Here is a 13,386-nt window from a genome sequence, read left to right on the forward strand (position 1 = left end):
CCTTCCACTTACCGTAGAAGAGGAACGCTTTGGTCATGTGATGATGTAGGTAAGTCCGGTTGATGGTGAAGAAACACGCATCCGCTCCACACTGGCCTAGCCTTCCGGTTTCCCCGGTCAGTGGGGACCACCAGAGCATGATGGGGTAGTTATCCGTCTCCAATTTCTTTTTCAAGTTCAGCGCTTCATTCCCAGGGAGTGGATAGAGATGCGTAGGCTCCTCCTCCAACTCTGCATGTCCGTCTCGCACATTGGAATTTTTAAACTTCCTTTCAAATCTTCCCAGCTCAACCACTACCTGAAAGAGAAGACAATTACCACAGAGTCAGACTGTTTAATTTCTATTCGCACATCTCCCACTCATCTGCACGACTGAGCCTCATATTAGTTCTCTACTGATACCCTAACAAATTACCACAAACTCAGCAATTAACAAGAACACATTTATGATTACATAGTTCTGGAGGTGAGGACTCTGACCTGGGTCTCACTGGGCTAAAGCAAGATGTCGACAGGACTATATTCTGCCCCGGAAGCTCTGGAGAATCCATTTTCTTGCTTTCTTCTTTTTTAGAGCTACCTACCATTCTTGACTCATGGCCTCTTCCCCATCTTCAAAGCCAGCAATGTGGTCTCTCATCTCACTCTTATTCTCTTGGCACATCATTGTTCGACCAGGGAAGACTCTTAGCTTTTAAGGACTCAGGGGATTACACTGGGCTCACACTAATAATTCTGGATATTCTTCTCATCTCAGTGTATCACCTTAATCCCATCTGCAAGGTCCCTTTTGCCATGTACATTTACATATCCACAAATTCCAGAGATTAGGGTGTAGACCAAGCCTCCAAACAATCTACCAACAAGGATGCTTCACTCTGCTAAACACGTACCAGGTACATTTCTCTATTTCATAGGCATATATGGTATCCAGAAAGAGTGTCATCTCTTAATGAAACCCATGAGAATCAGGGTTATTACCTGGCTATTGCTAGAGAACACATTCTAGGGAAAATTAGTTACGAATTACTGATCGGTTTCTTTTTAGTACAGTTAAACGAGTCATAACACGGGTCTTGCATTTCTAATAATTTCCACTGTGATATCAAATGAAGTATACAGTGAGTCCTGGGTTCCCTTCCATGTAAAATAAATCTATGTTTATTGATTTCAGGACAGTCTGGGTCACTGGAGAGCTAGGACATCATCAGTAACAGGAATCTGGAGGGCAGAGTGGACAGAGTAGAAACAGGAAGCCAGTTATTCTCCAAAAATGCTGCCTCATCATCAAATGTTAAGGGTAGATATTGATATGGCATTATAAAAATATGTTAGAGAAAGCGGTATAAAAGTAGGAACTGGTCTGTGTCATATACAACTGAAACGTTAGCAGTTGGACTATGCAACAAATCAATCAGTAAAAGGAAGGCTTGCTTTTATGTATTAATTCCGCCAGCCAACAGAGAATATCTGTGTGGCCCCAGCCCCCACTCTCAGCAGCCAAGGGGGTGCCTTCTTTCTGTGCTTGTGACCCTGGTGTCAGAAAAGGGCCACTGGCCACTGAAAAAGTCTGCAGCTCGATGGCGAGGGTCCATAACATTCACCGGATTCCCTGAGGAATCCAAGGCCAAAAACATATCAAAAACCACCGCGTGATGGCCAAGTAGCACTCCAAAAAAAGTAAGAAATTATACTGACTTTTAAAAATCATGGATCACTGTGACACCAAAGTCAGCATTATGACAGCAAGATAATCACTGAAAACCAAAGAAAAGTCTAGTCCCTGCCAAGAACTTCGTCAGCATTTTCATGACAACATAAGGATGTAGCTATTCCTCAGCTCCTTGAGGAACTGAAGCTGATGTGTAGCCACAAAATCTGTGTCTTTTCACTGGACCTTCCCCCACAGATGTACAACCAACAACTTTAAAAAGAGGATTTTAGAAAGCCATGGATAAAAATTCAAAGACAACTTTTGTTCCACATTTCTGATGATCAATGTCTCTTTTGTGAGGTGTAAGTTCATTTCCAAAGTACAGGGATGGCTTTAGGGAGAGATTTTTCTGCCAAATAGTTTTTGTTGTTGTTGTATCATTTGTTTGTTTAAGCTTATTTATTTACTTATTTTGAGAGAGACACAGACAGCACAAGTTGGGGAGGCACGAAGAGAGCAGAGGACAGAAGATCCAAAATGGGTTTTGCACTGACAGCAGAGAGCCTGACATGGGGCTCGAACTCGCAAACCGCGAGGTCATGACCTAAGCCAAACTCAGACACTTAACCGACTAAGCCACCTGGGTGGCCCTTTTCTACCAAATAGCTTTTAAAAAAATATTAAGCCTCAGATATCACCACCAGGTGGTAGGAAATATGAAGGACAGAGAAACATATTAAAGAAAACCATGAGTAAAATCAGCGAAATCCAAAATCTGGGAAAGTCAAAAGGATAAATGACCCAGTATTTTTTTTTAATTTTTTATTTTTGAGAGAGAGAGAGAGACAGCATGAGTGAGGGAGGTACAGAGAGAGAGAGGGAGACACAGAATGTGAAGCAGACTCCAGGCTCCAAGCTGTCAACACAGAGCCCAACGCGGGACTCAAACTCATGAACTGTGAGATCACGACCTGAGCGCTGAAGTTGGACGCTAAAGCAACTGAGCCTCGCAGGCGCTTCCGAACAGTGAAGCATTTAATATACCCATGTGGACAGAGAAACAGCCCAAACCACACTATTGGTGGCAAACTGAAATCAAGATCCAGACGAGGGCTCAGCTCTGGTGTCATACCACCTCTCACACTCTGAAAGCTTAGAAATGACAGCCATACCAAAAACACGGCTATTTCTTCCAACATCAAAAGAAAAGCTCTTAGCTTAGATGCAGCCGTTCTTTATAACTGAAAAAAGGGGCTAAAGTAATTGTCTAGTAAAATCAAAGCTCTCAGAACGTCCCACAGAAAGAAGTAGAGGAGCCCAGCCTCTACTGCACAAGCAGGTCCTGGACACACACAGGACAGACAAGCAGGAAGTCAAGGATTTCTTCTGACCAGAGTCCCGATCTAGCAGCGAAGATATAGAAGTCCAGCACCAGGCTGTCTGCCACAGTGCTTTTATATGCAATAGCTCATTCAATATTAATCAAGAAGGCAGATCACCTTGAGTGAAAAAGCCCAGAGAACACCACACCTGGACTGCTCAAGTCCACAAATAATCTTTAAAAGTCCTTTGGATTTCTGGGGCATCTGAGTGGCTCCGTCCATTAAGCATCCAACTTCAGCTCAGGTCATGGTTTCACGATTTTTAAGTGTGAGCCCCACATCAGGCTCTGTGCTGACAGCTCAGAGCCTGGAGCCTGCTTTAAATTCTGTCTCCCCCTCTCTCAGCCCCTTCCTCACTTACACTCTGTCTCTCTCTGCCTCTCAAAAATGAATAAACCTTAAAAGAAAAAAAGACAAATGTATTAATGCAGATGTTTGTGTCCCACACAACAGACCATCTTACTCTCAGTAGTGGTCACAGCTTCTTCAAGAATCAGAACCCATCGTGAAAAGGGACTTGGAGAGAGCCAACTGATTTGACTCAGTAAGACAGACTGAGCTCTGCTTTCTGTTCTCCTAGAACCAGGACCCTACAAGAGTCACAAGTTGATCCCCCCATACCACTGGTTTTGTTTCTACCCGATACACCCACTCACTAAAACCTCAGTTTCATCTATTCATAAAAGCAAAGTCTTTTCTCTGCCTGAGACAGAACACCTCCCCCCACACCTGGAGAGATTAAGCAAAAAGTAAGTATCGGAGAGAACGGGGTAGGTTGAAGGGGGGAAAAGGTGGAAAGGCTTAGTAATCCACACGAAGCAACCCAAATTCTTGCTACCTGGAGTGTGACGAGCAGGAAGACGGAGGCTGTGACGCAGAGGCAAGGTGCCAAAAGCTTCCTCCTCTGAATCCACACCATGCTGCCCGGCCCTGGGGGACTGACTGGGGGCCGGCCTGGCTACCAGCTGTTCTCGGGGCGGCCCACAGCCCAGGACAACCTCACGTGGAGGAGCCATCTGGGTGCCGACGTCTTCCACTGCCACTCCTGCTGGGACCTGGTCTCCATGAAGGGCTGGGAGCCGAGGTTGTGCGCGAGCCCGGCTTGGCTTCGAGAGGAAACAGCATGCAGTCCTCTTAAGCTATCATCAGGGCAGCTGGAGACCTCTTCCAACCAGAAGGTGTCAAAAAATTCTGTAACGAATGAATCGTCTTTTAGCCATAAGTTTAATAAACAGAGTCTCTCAAGGCTATAGTGTAGAAACCCAAAGCTTTACAATGAAAAGGAACTTTGAGAGCATGTAGTCCTCACTCCTAGATAAGGAAGCCAAGACCGGAGAGATGAAGTGCCTTGGTCAAGGTCACACAGCCCATTAGAGGAGAGTCGACAGATCTAGAGCTAGGTCCTGTGTCTAAAATTCTGACTCCACTTAATTTTTTCTGCCCCCAGAAGATTGAAATTCCACAAGTCACTTATATGTAGTCATTCCATCCACCCAGGTTTCAAAGGCATAGAGAAGTAGAATAGAAATTACCAGAATTATCCACCCATTCCTGGGAAAAGTAGGGAAAAAAATAAATAAAATTTCAGGCTTAGGTCAAAAACGGATAACGATCAACAGACCCAAACTTCCTCTATGGAAAACAACTTCAGTCACGACGTAAGGAACGTAAGGAATTCTGATTATTGATTTAGTTGTTTACTCTTTTATAGCAAGTGTAACAGAGTGGTGGGTTGTGTGAGTAGTAGGACTCTCTGGAAGTTTTGAAATAAGATTTCCATCTATCTGAAATGGATGATCGTTTCAGAGAGGCTTTTTTTAATATTTATTTGTTTGAGAGAGAAACAGAGTGTGAGCAGCAGGGTAGGGGCCGAGAAAGAAGGAGACAGAGGATCTAAAACTGGTTCTGCACTGACAGCAGAAGGCCTGACTCCGAGATCATGACCTGAACCAAAGTCGGATGCTTAACCGACTGAGTCACGCAGGTGCCCCCAAAGAATGCCTTTGACTTCTATGAAGTCAAAGGTCTTGGTCAAATGACATGGTGGAGTTCGGAACAGAGCAAGGATCAACATACCTGAGGCTGCTCTAAAGTTCTCCAAAAATCTGGTTCTAAGATCTGACTGTACATCTCTCATAGATAGCATTAAATATATGATTAAAAATAGAAAAATGATATGTAAAATTCTGGCTAAAAACATTGGCCTTAACGGTAGAATCCCCTCTCATGCATCTACCTTCATTTACTTTTAAGTCCAGGTGAAGTCCCTCAGCAACAAAATGACTCTTGGTTTCAGAAGTCACCAATGGTGTGTTTTGCCTCTTTTTCCCACAGAATTCCTGCAATCCGAAGTGACTAAGGAAACAGGATCTAGAGTCAGCCCGCCAGGATTCAAATCTCAACTCCCCAGCTGGTTTAACCTAACCTCTCAATATCTCAGTTCCTAAACTTTAGATAATGAGGGTGGCTAGTCAGAAAGTTATTGAGAATTATGTAAGATTGCCAAAACACTTCTTTCAGAGCATGGTACATTCTCAAAACCAGTAACTATTTACTACCTTATTTGTAAATTTTATCATTTTTATTATACTTTTAAGTGTAAAATGAAGCTGAATTCATATTAAGCATGTTGCTGCCCGATCAACTGGAACTTCGAAAGCAGAAATACTCACTTTGCCAAAGAAAAGGACGTCACCAATGCTTGGTGAGTGACCTATTGTGAGCAAGGCCCTTCCTAAGTGCTCAGCGTGCCCGAGACCATTCAATCCTCCTACAACTCTATGAAAGGAGCAATTGCTGTCCTCATTTTTAGGAATGAGAAAACCAGATCTAAAGGAGGCCAAGTAACTTACCCAAGACTACAACTTTGATAAGTACAAGCAAAAACTGGTCCGGCTCTGAAGCTCATGTACGGTTTTATATTTTTTAGTGCTAAGACTATAAAATTCCCACCCAACAATACTAGCACAGATTATTTGCCTTAATCATAGAAAAAAAAATCTGTAGGGCATCTGGGTGGCTCAGTTGGTTAAGCATCCAGCTCTTGGTGTCAGTTCAGGTCATGATCTCGCCATTTTGTGAGTTCAAGCCCTGCATTGGGCTCTGCACTTGGCAGCACAAAGCTTGCTTCAGATTCTCTCTCTCTTTCTCCCCCTCCTCTGCTCACACTGTCTCTCTGTCTCTCTCAAAATAAAGAAATTTTTTAAAAAATTGTTTTTAAGCCCTAGAAAAAAACCCTGTATAGAATAGCTTTCTGTCAGCTGGTATACTAGAGAAAAATGTAACAAAAACCTATAAGAACCCAAAAAGTGCCTTTCCTTCTAATAGCTCTTAACTACATAAAATGTGGAATAAGCACTTTGAGTTTCAATCCTGGCTCTGTCATTTATACATAATATAAATTTGGACAAGTTACTAAATCTTTCTAAACTTCAGTTTCTTCACAATAAAGAAGAAAACATTTACTATCATTATTTCTTTCCCCTACAGAACAGAAAAATGATCAAATTTGTTTTATACACAAAGCCAATTTATTATAACTATAGTTAATGTAACCCAGATTAGGTAATGAAATACTACCATCTCGTGTCGGTATCAAACTGCATCATCTTCAGGTTTTCCAGGCATCACTCCCCTTGACCTTACTGGGAACCACTCTATAAAGGAAGCAAGGTAGGTTTTATTCCCAGTTCCCACAAATAAACTGAGCCTCAGCAAGTTGAAGGGATTTGCCCAAGATTATAGTTCTTAAGGTTGGAGTGGGTCTAGAAATCAGGTCGCTGGTCTCCAGGATCATGGGAAAGGAAAGAAATGGGGAAAACAGTGGCAGCTTGTTAGGAGGACAAGAGGGTTAGAAAAAAAAAAATTAAAAGAAAGGGAGAGAATGGGAGACATGGTTTGGGATATTTTTACAGCTGCCGCAATGCTCTCCTAGGGCCCGTCCTAGGAAGGGCCTTTTAAAGTCTTTACATGGCTGTGTGAACTATGACAGAAGAATTTAAGGTTACAAATTCCCTTTCATCCACAGAACCTCAATTTAGCTCATGTTCTCAAAGCCAGAGGTATCGTGAGGTCTCAGGGACCAAGCTGTGATTACATACCAACCACCATTTTAAAGAATAGAGCCAGTTAGTGTGAACGGGCTTATGATTTATCACAAGCAGCAATCAACCAGACGGTGGGGCACATCAATCTAATATGGTATTAAATATCCAGGAGCTTGTCAACAAGTCAACAGCCCCCCACTGGTGGGACAGATGGGTTTGCAGAGAGCATGGTGAAAGCCAGTAAACACCAGTGCAATGGGAGTCCGGGAGGAAAGCTCCCTTCTGTTTCATCATTGCCCACAAGGTGAATCTCAGAGTCACCAAGAGGGTGGCCCCAGAACACTCCTTTCCCAGATGAAGCAATGTGTGTCTGTGCAGACAACCATGGGAGATAACATCGGAAATAGATGCTCACTAACCAACCTCCTTGACCCCAGAGCTGAGCATCTGAAATGCATTGTTCAGCTTGCGTGCTCTGCCTGGGGCTGGCCATCTGCTGCCCAGAGTGGGATTTGAAGCTGAGCGTGACTACCTCACACTCCTGCAAGTGCTACTGCATCAAAACCAGCAACACTTTCTGTCTAAAATAATTTCAAATTTCTCCACTTTGTTTTGAATTAAAATAGACAAGAGGAGATATCTTGAAGCAAGTTAGCAGTCTGAGGATGCCAGCCTCAAAGTTTAGCCATGCAGCACCAGCCCAAAGTATAGGGTAAGTCTTAGAAATGGAACTCAGATGATTTCTGCCCTGCGTCTCTGAGTATAAAATGAGAAAGTGACCACAGTAGATGCAAGGGGTTTTCTGACCCTGACACTCTGTGTTGTCTCTATCTTTCCCTCCCTGTCCCCACTGGCAGGGCAAAGAAGTGAGGCAGAGGTGGGGAGTTCTGGGGAGGGCTCCTCTGATTGTCTCTCTTCTAGTAAATGGTGCATCGATTGAGTTAATAAGCAACTGACTGTCTAAACAGAGCTTAAGTTTATACCAGGGAGAGTCTTTAAACAGAATGTATCTAACTACCAAATTTAAATTATTCCCAAATAAGCGTAATTTCTCAAGTACGTTTGACTCACCCAAGGTACATTTTCATTTTAGAATGTATAAATCCTGACAATATCCCTGCCATATGGCTGCCCTGGGAAAGAGAGATGCTGGCAGGCTGGTGGGGAGGTCTAAGGGCTTTTGGACAACTCACCAGTAACTTTTTAACCCTTCCATTCAACACTTCGCTTGCATTCCTGTCTGGTTACTCCATAAGCCTGACAACTGCTGTTCCTACCAGACTGATCCCTTGCACACTCCCCACTTGGCTGTAGAGTTGTTTCTAGAATGTAAACTGGAGATCTCTCCTCTGATGAAAAGCCATCAATGGCTTCCCACAGATTTCAAGATAAAGATCGAAATCGGTGGCCTAGAAAAACAAGACTCTCTGGACCCTGCCCTGCTTCTCCTGCTCTACAACACATACTTCGTTCTGACTATTCCTGGAATGTCACTTCCTCTTCTGTGCCTACCTAGCACATCGGGACCTCTCTTCCCTTAGCCTGGCCAGTCTCCTAGACTTCCCAAGCAACCTGCTTTGGCAAGCTTTACCCTTCCCAATGCCAAGTGGGGAGATCTAGGCCCACATCATTGTGCTTGTTCCTTACAGCAGTGGAAAGAATGCAAGAAGCAGGCATTTCCCAGGACACCTTCTTAAGATGCTTTATTAGATGGATATAAAGCAACTGTTTTAAGTCAGCAAAAGCTGACTTATCCTAACTTAGTGCCTGTGCCTGTTCCTTGGGCATGTGGCGAACGTGGGGTGATGGTTCCAGTCTTCACCGCCATCCAGTTTACTTTATTGACATTTATTGGTGCTCGTTTTCCTCAGTCTTTTTAAACAGGCTTCATATTTTGCTGAGTGCTTATTTTGATGGAGAGTGCTTAGCATTGCAGATTCTATCCCGGAAGTTCATCCTCGTCCACCAAGCATCCATTTCAGGGGAGACATATTGAGAATAATGAGAAAGAAAGGAATACTGGCAGCCATGTGAATCAAGACTGGTGATTAATGAAGGGGTGGAATTGTAGCCTGAGACTTCATGGAAATGAAGGTGATGTCATTCTTAAACTCTTAAATTCTGTACACGCCGAAGCACTCAAATGATGTGGTATTAATACAATCTCATTCAGTGGGTCTACTTAAGCTAAATGAAACACACCTAGACCAAAAAAAGAAAAAAAAAAAAAAGACTGACATGAAGCCCCAAAAAGAAGCATTCAAAAGGAATCGTTTTTTTTTTTTTTTTAAGGGAGGTGAGGGCACAAAACTGTGAAGATTCTCTCTCACACCAAGAACTTAGCCAGCTCCTGAAAAGTAAGACTTTCTCATCATTTTTCTTGGTAACTGTTCTTTCTCCAAGGAGGGCTCATTGCTTACTATGCAATAATCTTCCTACCTGGCAAAAGATCTGAGTTAAAATCCCTCATCTGCTTTCATCATTTATGTAATCGTGAATAAGGCACTGGTTAAACACCACCAACACAAGGTGGCTAATACTTCACATGCCCAAAGACAAAGGGCTGGACCAGGTGATCTTCTGGAGTTTCATCCCAAAATGAAGTTCTCTAACCCCACAGATAGTGTCCAGGAGCAAAAACTTTCCACAGAAGATTAATCAAGAGACAGGTGATCTAGATAATCTGAGTCATCATAAACTAAGAATTCTGGAAATATGAAGAAATTATTTCTGCATAACAAGTTTAGGATTACTGTATTTTAATTCTCTACAATTCAGCATTAACTTTTGAAAACTCAAGTTTTATTCTCAAAGAAACAGATATCTGAAAAACACTGTAAATAAAAAGAAACTTTTTTCCCCCAATTTTTAACAACCCATGGCCAGAAACACTATAAAGCTTATTAGGAAATGCTGGTAATTGAATTAGGTGTTGCATTCCCACTGAAATCAGCACTTTACATTCCACATTTAGAAAGCATTTAAATAAATATGGGTTGGAAATGTCAGCATCCGAAAAATACTTAGACGCATGTGAAGAACATTATTGTCTGTCCAAATTATGTCCTTTTTCTTTATTTTCTAAAGATCCTAGTCTGAATGTTTTTAAATGTGCTGTTTGTAAGATAAATCTTTTTTTTAAAGTGAAGAATGAAAGATGAGCATAACAGCAACAGTTAACACTGCCTGTTTAATTCGGTCACACACTGCCATCTAGGAGGAAGCCGGCATGGGAAGCCAGCAGTTTCAAAAACGGAGCTGACTTTAAAGAGCCTCTGATGCTAGGGCATGGCCTTCGGCTTTCAGGCCTAAGGACAAAGTTCTGGGACTGAGTTTAGGGTGCTTCCTGATTGGCTGCTCTGCCACTGTGGTGTGCAGATGCCCGGGTTGCTTATTCAAGGCGATGGCCAGAACCCACCAGAAAGCCCTCCCTTTGAGACCACGAGGTAAGTCAGAAACAATGCCCTACTTGCAGTGTGACATCACTAGCAAGCCCAGGATTGGTCATGGGCTTCTGGGTCGTCTCGTCTTGAGAGAAGGAAGGGCATACAAGGAGAATGACGTCCTGAAGACAGGCTGAAGATCATACCTAGCCAGAGTGCATGGGCGCCACAAAGTGAAATTAACCACCCAAGTCACCACATCCTTTTTAGGGAGCTGTGGAGAGCAGGGGGCAGTCTCTTGGAGCTGTGATGTGTAGGAAAACAGTCATTTGCGTGACACTTGCAACCTATTAATGGATCATTAAAAGATGCCCAGGAAATGTCTTAAAATCACATCTATGTTATTTCTACACCTTAGACAAAATGAGTTCTACCCTGAGGGCGTTCATCGGGTGCAAGAATACCTAAGAAATGGATTGCATGTTGGTAACGAAAGCCTGCAGTTCTGAGGGCTCCCCCCAGCGCATCTTCTCCGTTAAAGAAGCAATGCTCGCTAGAGCTGGGCAGCCAGCATCGCTACCACTTCAGCACACAATTCCAGCAACAAGTGATTCTCCGTGAAGACGCGGGGAAGAAGGAAGCGATTCGCAACACGCAAGCGGCAGAGCGAGGTTCTCCAACCGGTAGGGCTAGGAGGCTCTCGGCAGATGCGGAGGAACGCGAAATCCCCCAGTCGCCCCGGGCGGAGACCCGCGCCCCTTCCCGGGGTCCCTGCGCGTCATCGAACTCCCACCTGGGCTTTTTCGGCCCAAGATAGGTTTAAATCTCAGGCGGTGTCTCTGACAAGCGCTGCCCAAGGTTTCCCAAAACGGGCTTGGATTCCTTGTCGGCGCACAACTCCGTCTTTCTCTTGCACACACTCCCTTCTGGGCACAAAGAGGAGGTGTGCTTGGCCGGAGTCTGGCGGGGCAGCGTTCCGGCTTCCGTGCGCACCGCAAAAGTCTCCTTTTGCTTCTCGGCACCAAGATCCCGTCCCCACCAAGTATCATTGCAGCCAGAAAAGGCCCAGTGCCTCCCACTCACCTCGTCCCGCGGCAGGAGGCTCGCTGGCGGCAGGCAGCCCGGCCGTTTCCCACTTTCAGTTTGCGCCCTGCCGGGGATCGGGCGAAAACTCGGAAGGGAAGTTTGGGAAATGCGGAGAACTCTCGGCGCGCACAGGCCCAGCGATCCTCCATCCAGGTTTTCGCCGTCGCCGGGCTTAAAAGCCAGTCCACAGAGGTTCCTAGGAGATTCGGCTCCTCCCTCCCTCGAGAGGCACCTCACTCCGTGCCAGTTTCTGGAAGACCCCTGAGGTTCTCCTAAGTCGCAGGGCACGTTCTGCTTCTTAAACTCTGCTAGGACTAGAGCAAATTCAAAGTCATCTATTCAGGGAAACTGAGAACATGCTAGGCAGAGCAGAGACCTGGGGATACATTTAATCAGGTACCAGTGTTTGGTAGGCTGAGCAGGATGATCTGTAGTTTTATTTTACTGGCAAGAGAAAACTAACTTCAGGCTACTGAATTCCAAATTTAGAGAACCCAGTTAAAATTATTTTGCCCTGGTCTGCAGGCGAGGTGAGAAACCTAGGGAGGTAATTCAAGATGTTGGGAGGTCCAAAGCTTGGTTGAGGCAAGTAAGGCATCCAGGGCTCAAAATATGAGAAGCCACTGACTGAGCCTTGCAAGTGCACACTTGTAGGAACCTGAGTGTCACTGCTGCCCTAGCCCTGCCCCACTGTAGCCCTGGCCCTGCCGTCACCAGTGCCACCAGCTGCAATTAACTACTCTGTAAAAAACGAGTGGATAATAATGGTATCAACTTCAAGAACAACGCGGCGCCTGGGTGGCTTAGTTGTTAAGTGTCTGGCTTCAGCTCAGGTCATGATCTCACGGTTAGTGGGTTCGAGCCCTGCGTCAGGCTCTGTGCTGAAAGCTAGCTCAGAGCCTGGAGGCTGCTTCGGATTCTGTGTCTCCCGCTCTCTCTGACCCTCCCCTCCTCCTGCTGTCTCTCTCTGTCTCTCAAAAATAAACTTAAAAACATTAAAAATTAAAAAATAAGGAAACACCAAACACAAAGGAAAAAATTGATAAATTGGATATCATTGAAAGTAAATTCTGCTCATCAAAACACACTATTAATAGAAGGAAAAAACCAGAGTCGAAGATATTTGCAATAGAATAATCTAAGAAAGAATTCATACCCAGAATATAGAAAGAATGCCTAGAACGTGATTAAGAAAAAAACAATCAAGAAAGCACCCTAATAAAAATCTCATCTGGGAAGGGAGGAACCAAAGACTTATATAGCATTTCACCAAAGACTAATCTGAATGGCCAGTAAGTATGTGAATGATGCTTAATTCCTTTCGTCTCCAGGAAAATGCAGATTAACAAAACAATTTTATATTACACATCCACCCATTCTAAAATGTGTATGGAATGACAAAAGACCTTGAATAGCCAAAGCATTCTTGACAAAGAAGAAAAGGGGAGGTATCACAATCCCAGATTTCAAGATATAAAAGCTATAGTAATTCAAACAGTATGGTACTAGCATAAAAATAGCCACATGGAACAGGATAGAGAGCTGAGAAATAAGCCTACACCTATGTGGTCAATTAATCTATGACAAAGGAGGCAAGAATATAAAATGGGGCAAAGATAGTTGTTTCAATAAATGGTGTTAGGAAAAATGGGACAGCTGCATACAAAACACTGAAACTGTACTGCATTCTTACATCATACACAAAAATAAACTCAAAATGGATTAAAGACTTAAATATGAGACCCAAAACCATAAAACTCCTAAATGACAACATAAGCAACAATCTCTTGGACATTGCCCTTAGTAACATATTTATGCATAAGACTCCTGAGGCC

The 13,386-nt window shown here is 43.8% G+C and overlaps 1 protein-coding gene across 2 annotated transcripts in view; it reads right to left on the minus strand.

The window, feature by feature from the left end:
- Positions 1 to 11,635, minus strand: part of FUT10 (fucosyltransferase 10) — a 76,394-nt gene extending 64,759 nt beyond the window's left edge. Inside the window, exons 1-4 of one of the 2 annotated variants that reach the window (XM_029935964.1) lie at positions 11,549 to 11,622; positions 6,616 to 6,692; positions 3,875 to 4,227; positions 13 to 298 (exon numbers count right to left, since the gene is read on the minus strand). In XM_029935964.1, coding sequence (XP_029791824.1) covers positions 13 to 298; positions 3,875 to 3,955 — 367 coding nt within the window. In that variant the 5' untranslated portion in view covers positions 3,956 to 4,227; positions 6,616 to 6,692; positions 11,549 to 11,622. Of the gene's footprint in view, positions 1 to 12; positions 299 to 3,874; positions 4,228 to 6,615; positions 6,693 to 11,548 lie in introns of both variants that reach the window. The other variant, XM_029935956.1, reaches the window with a different exon arrangement.
- Positions 11,636 to 13,386: the final 1,751 nt, after the last annotated feature.

The sequence above is a fragment of the Suricata suricatta genome, chromosome 1, assembly GCF_006229205.1.
Source record: "Suricata suricatta isolate VVHF042 chromosome 1, meerkat_22Aug2017_6uvM2_HiC, whole genome shotgun sequence".
Classification (NCBI taxonomy): Eukaryota; Metazoa; Chordata; class Mammalia; order Carnivora; family Herpestidae; genus Suricata; species Suricata suricatta.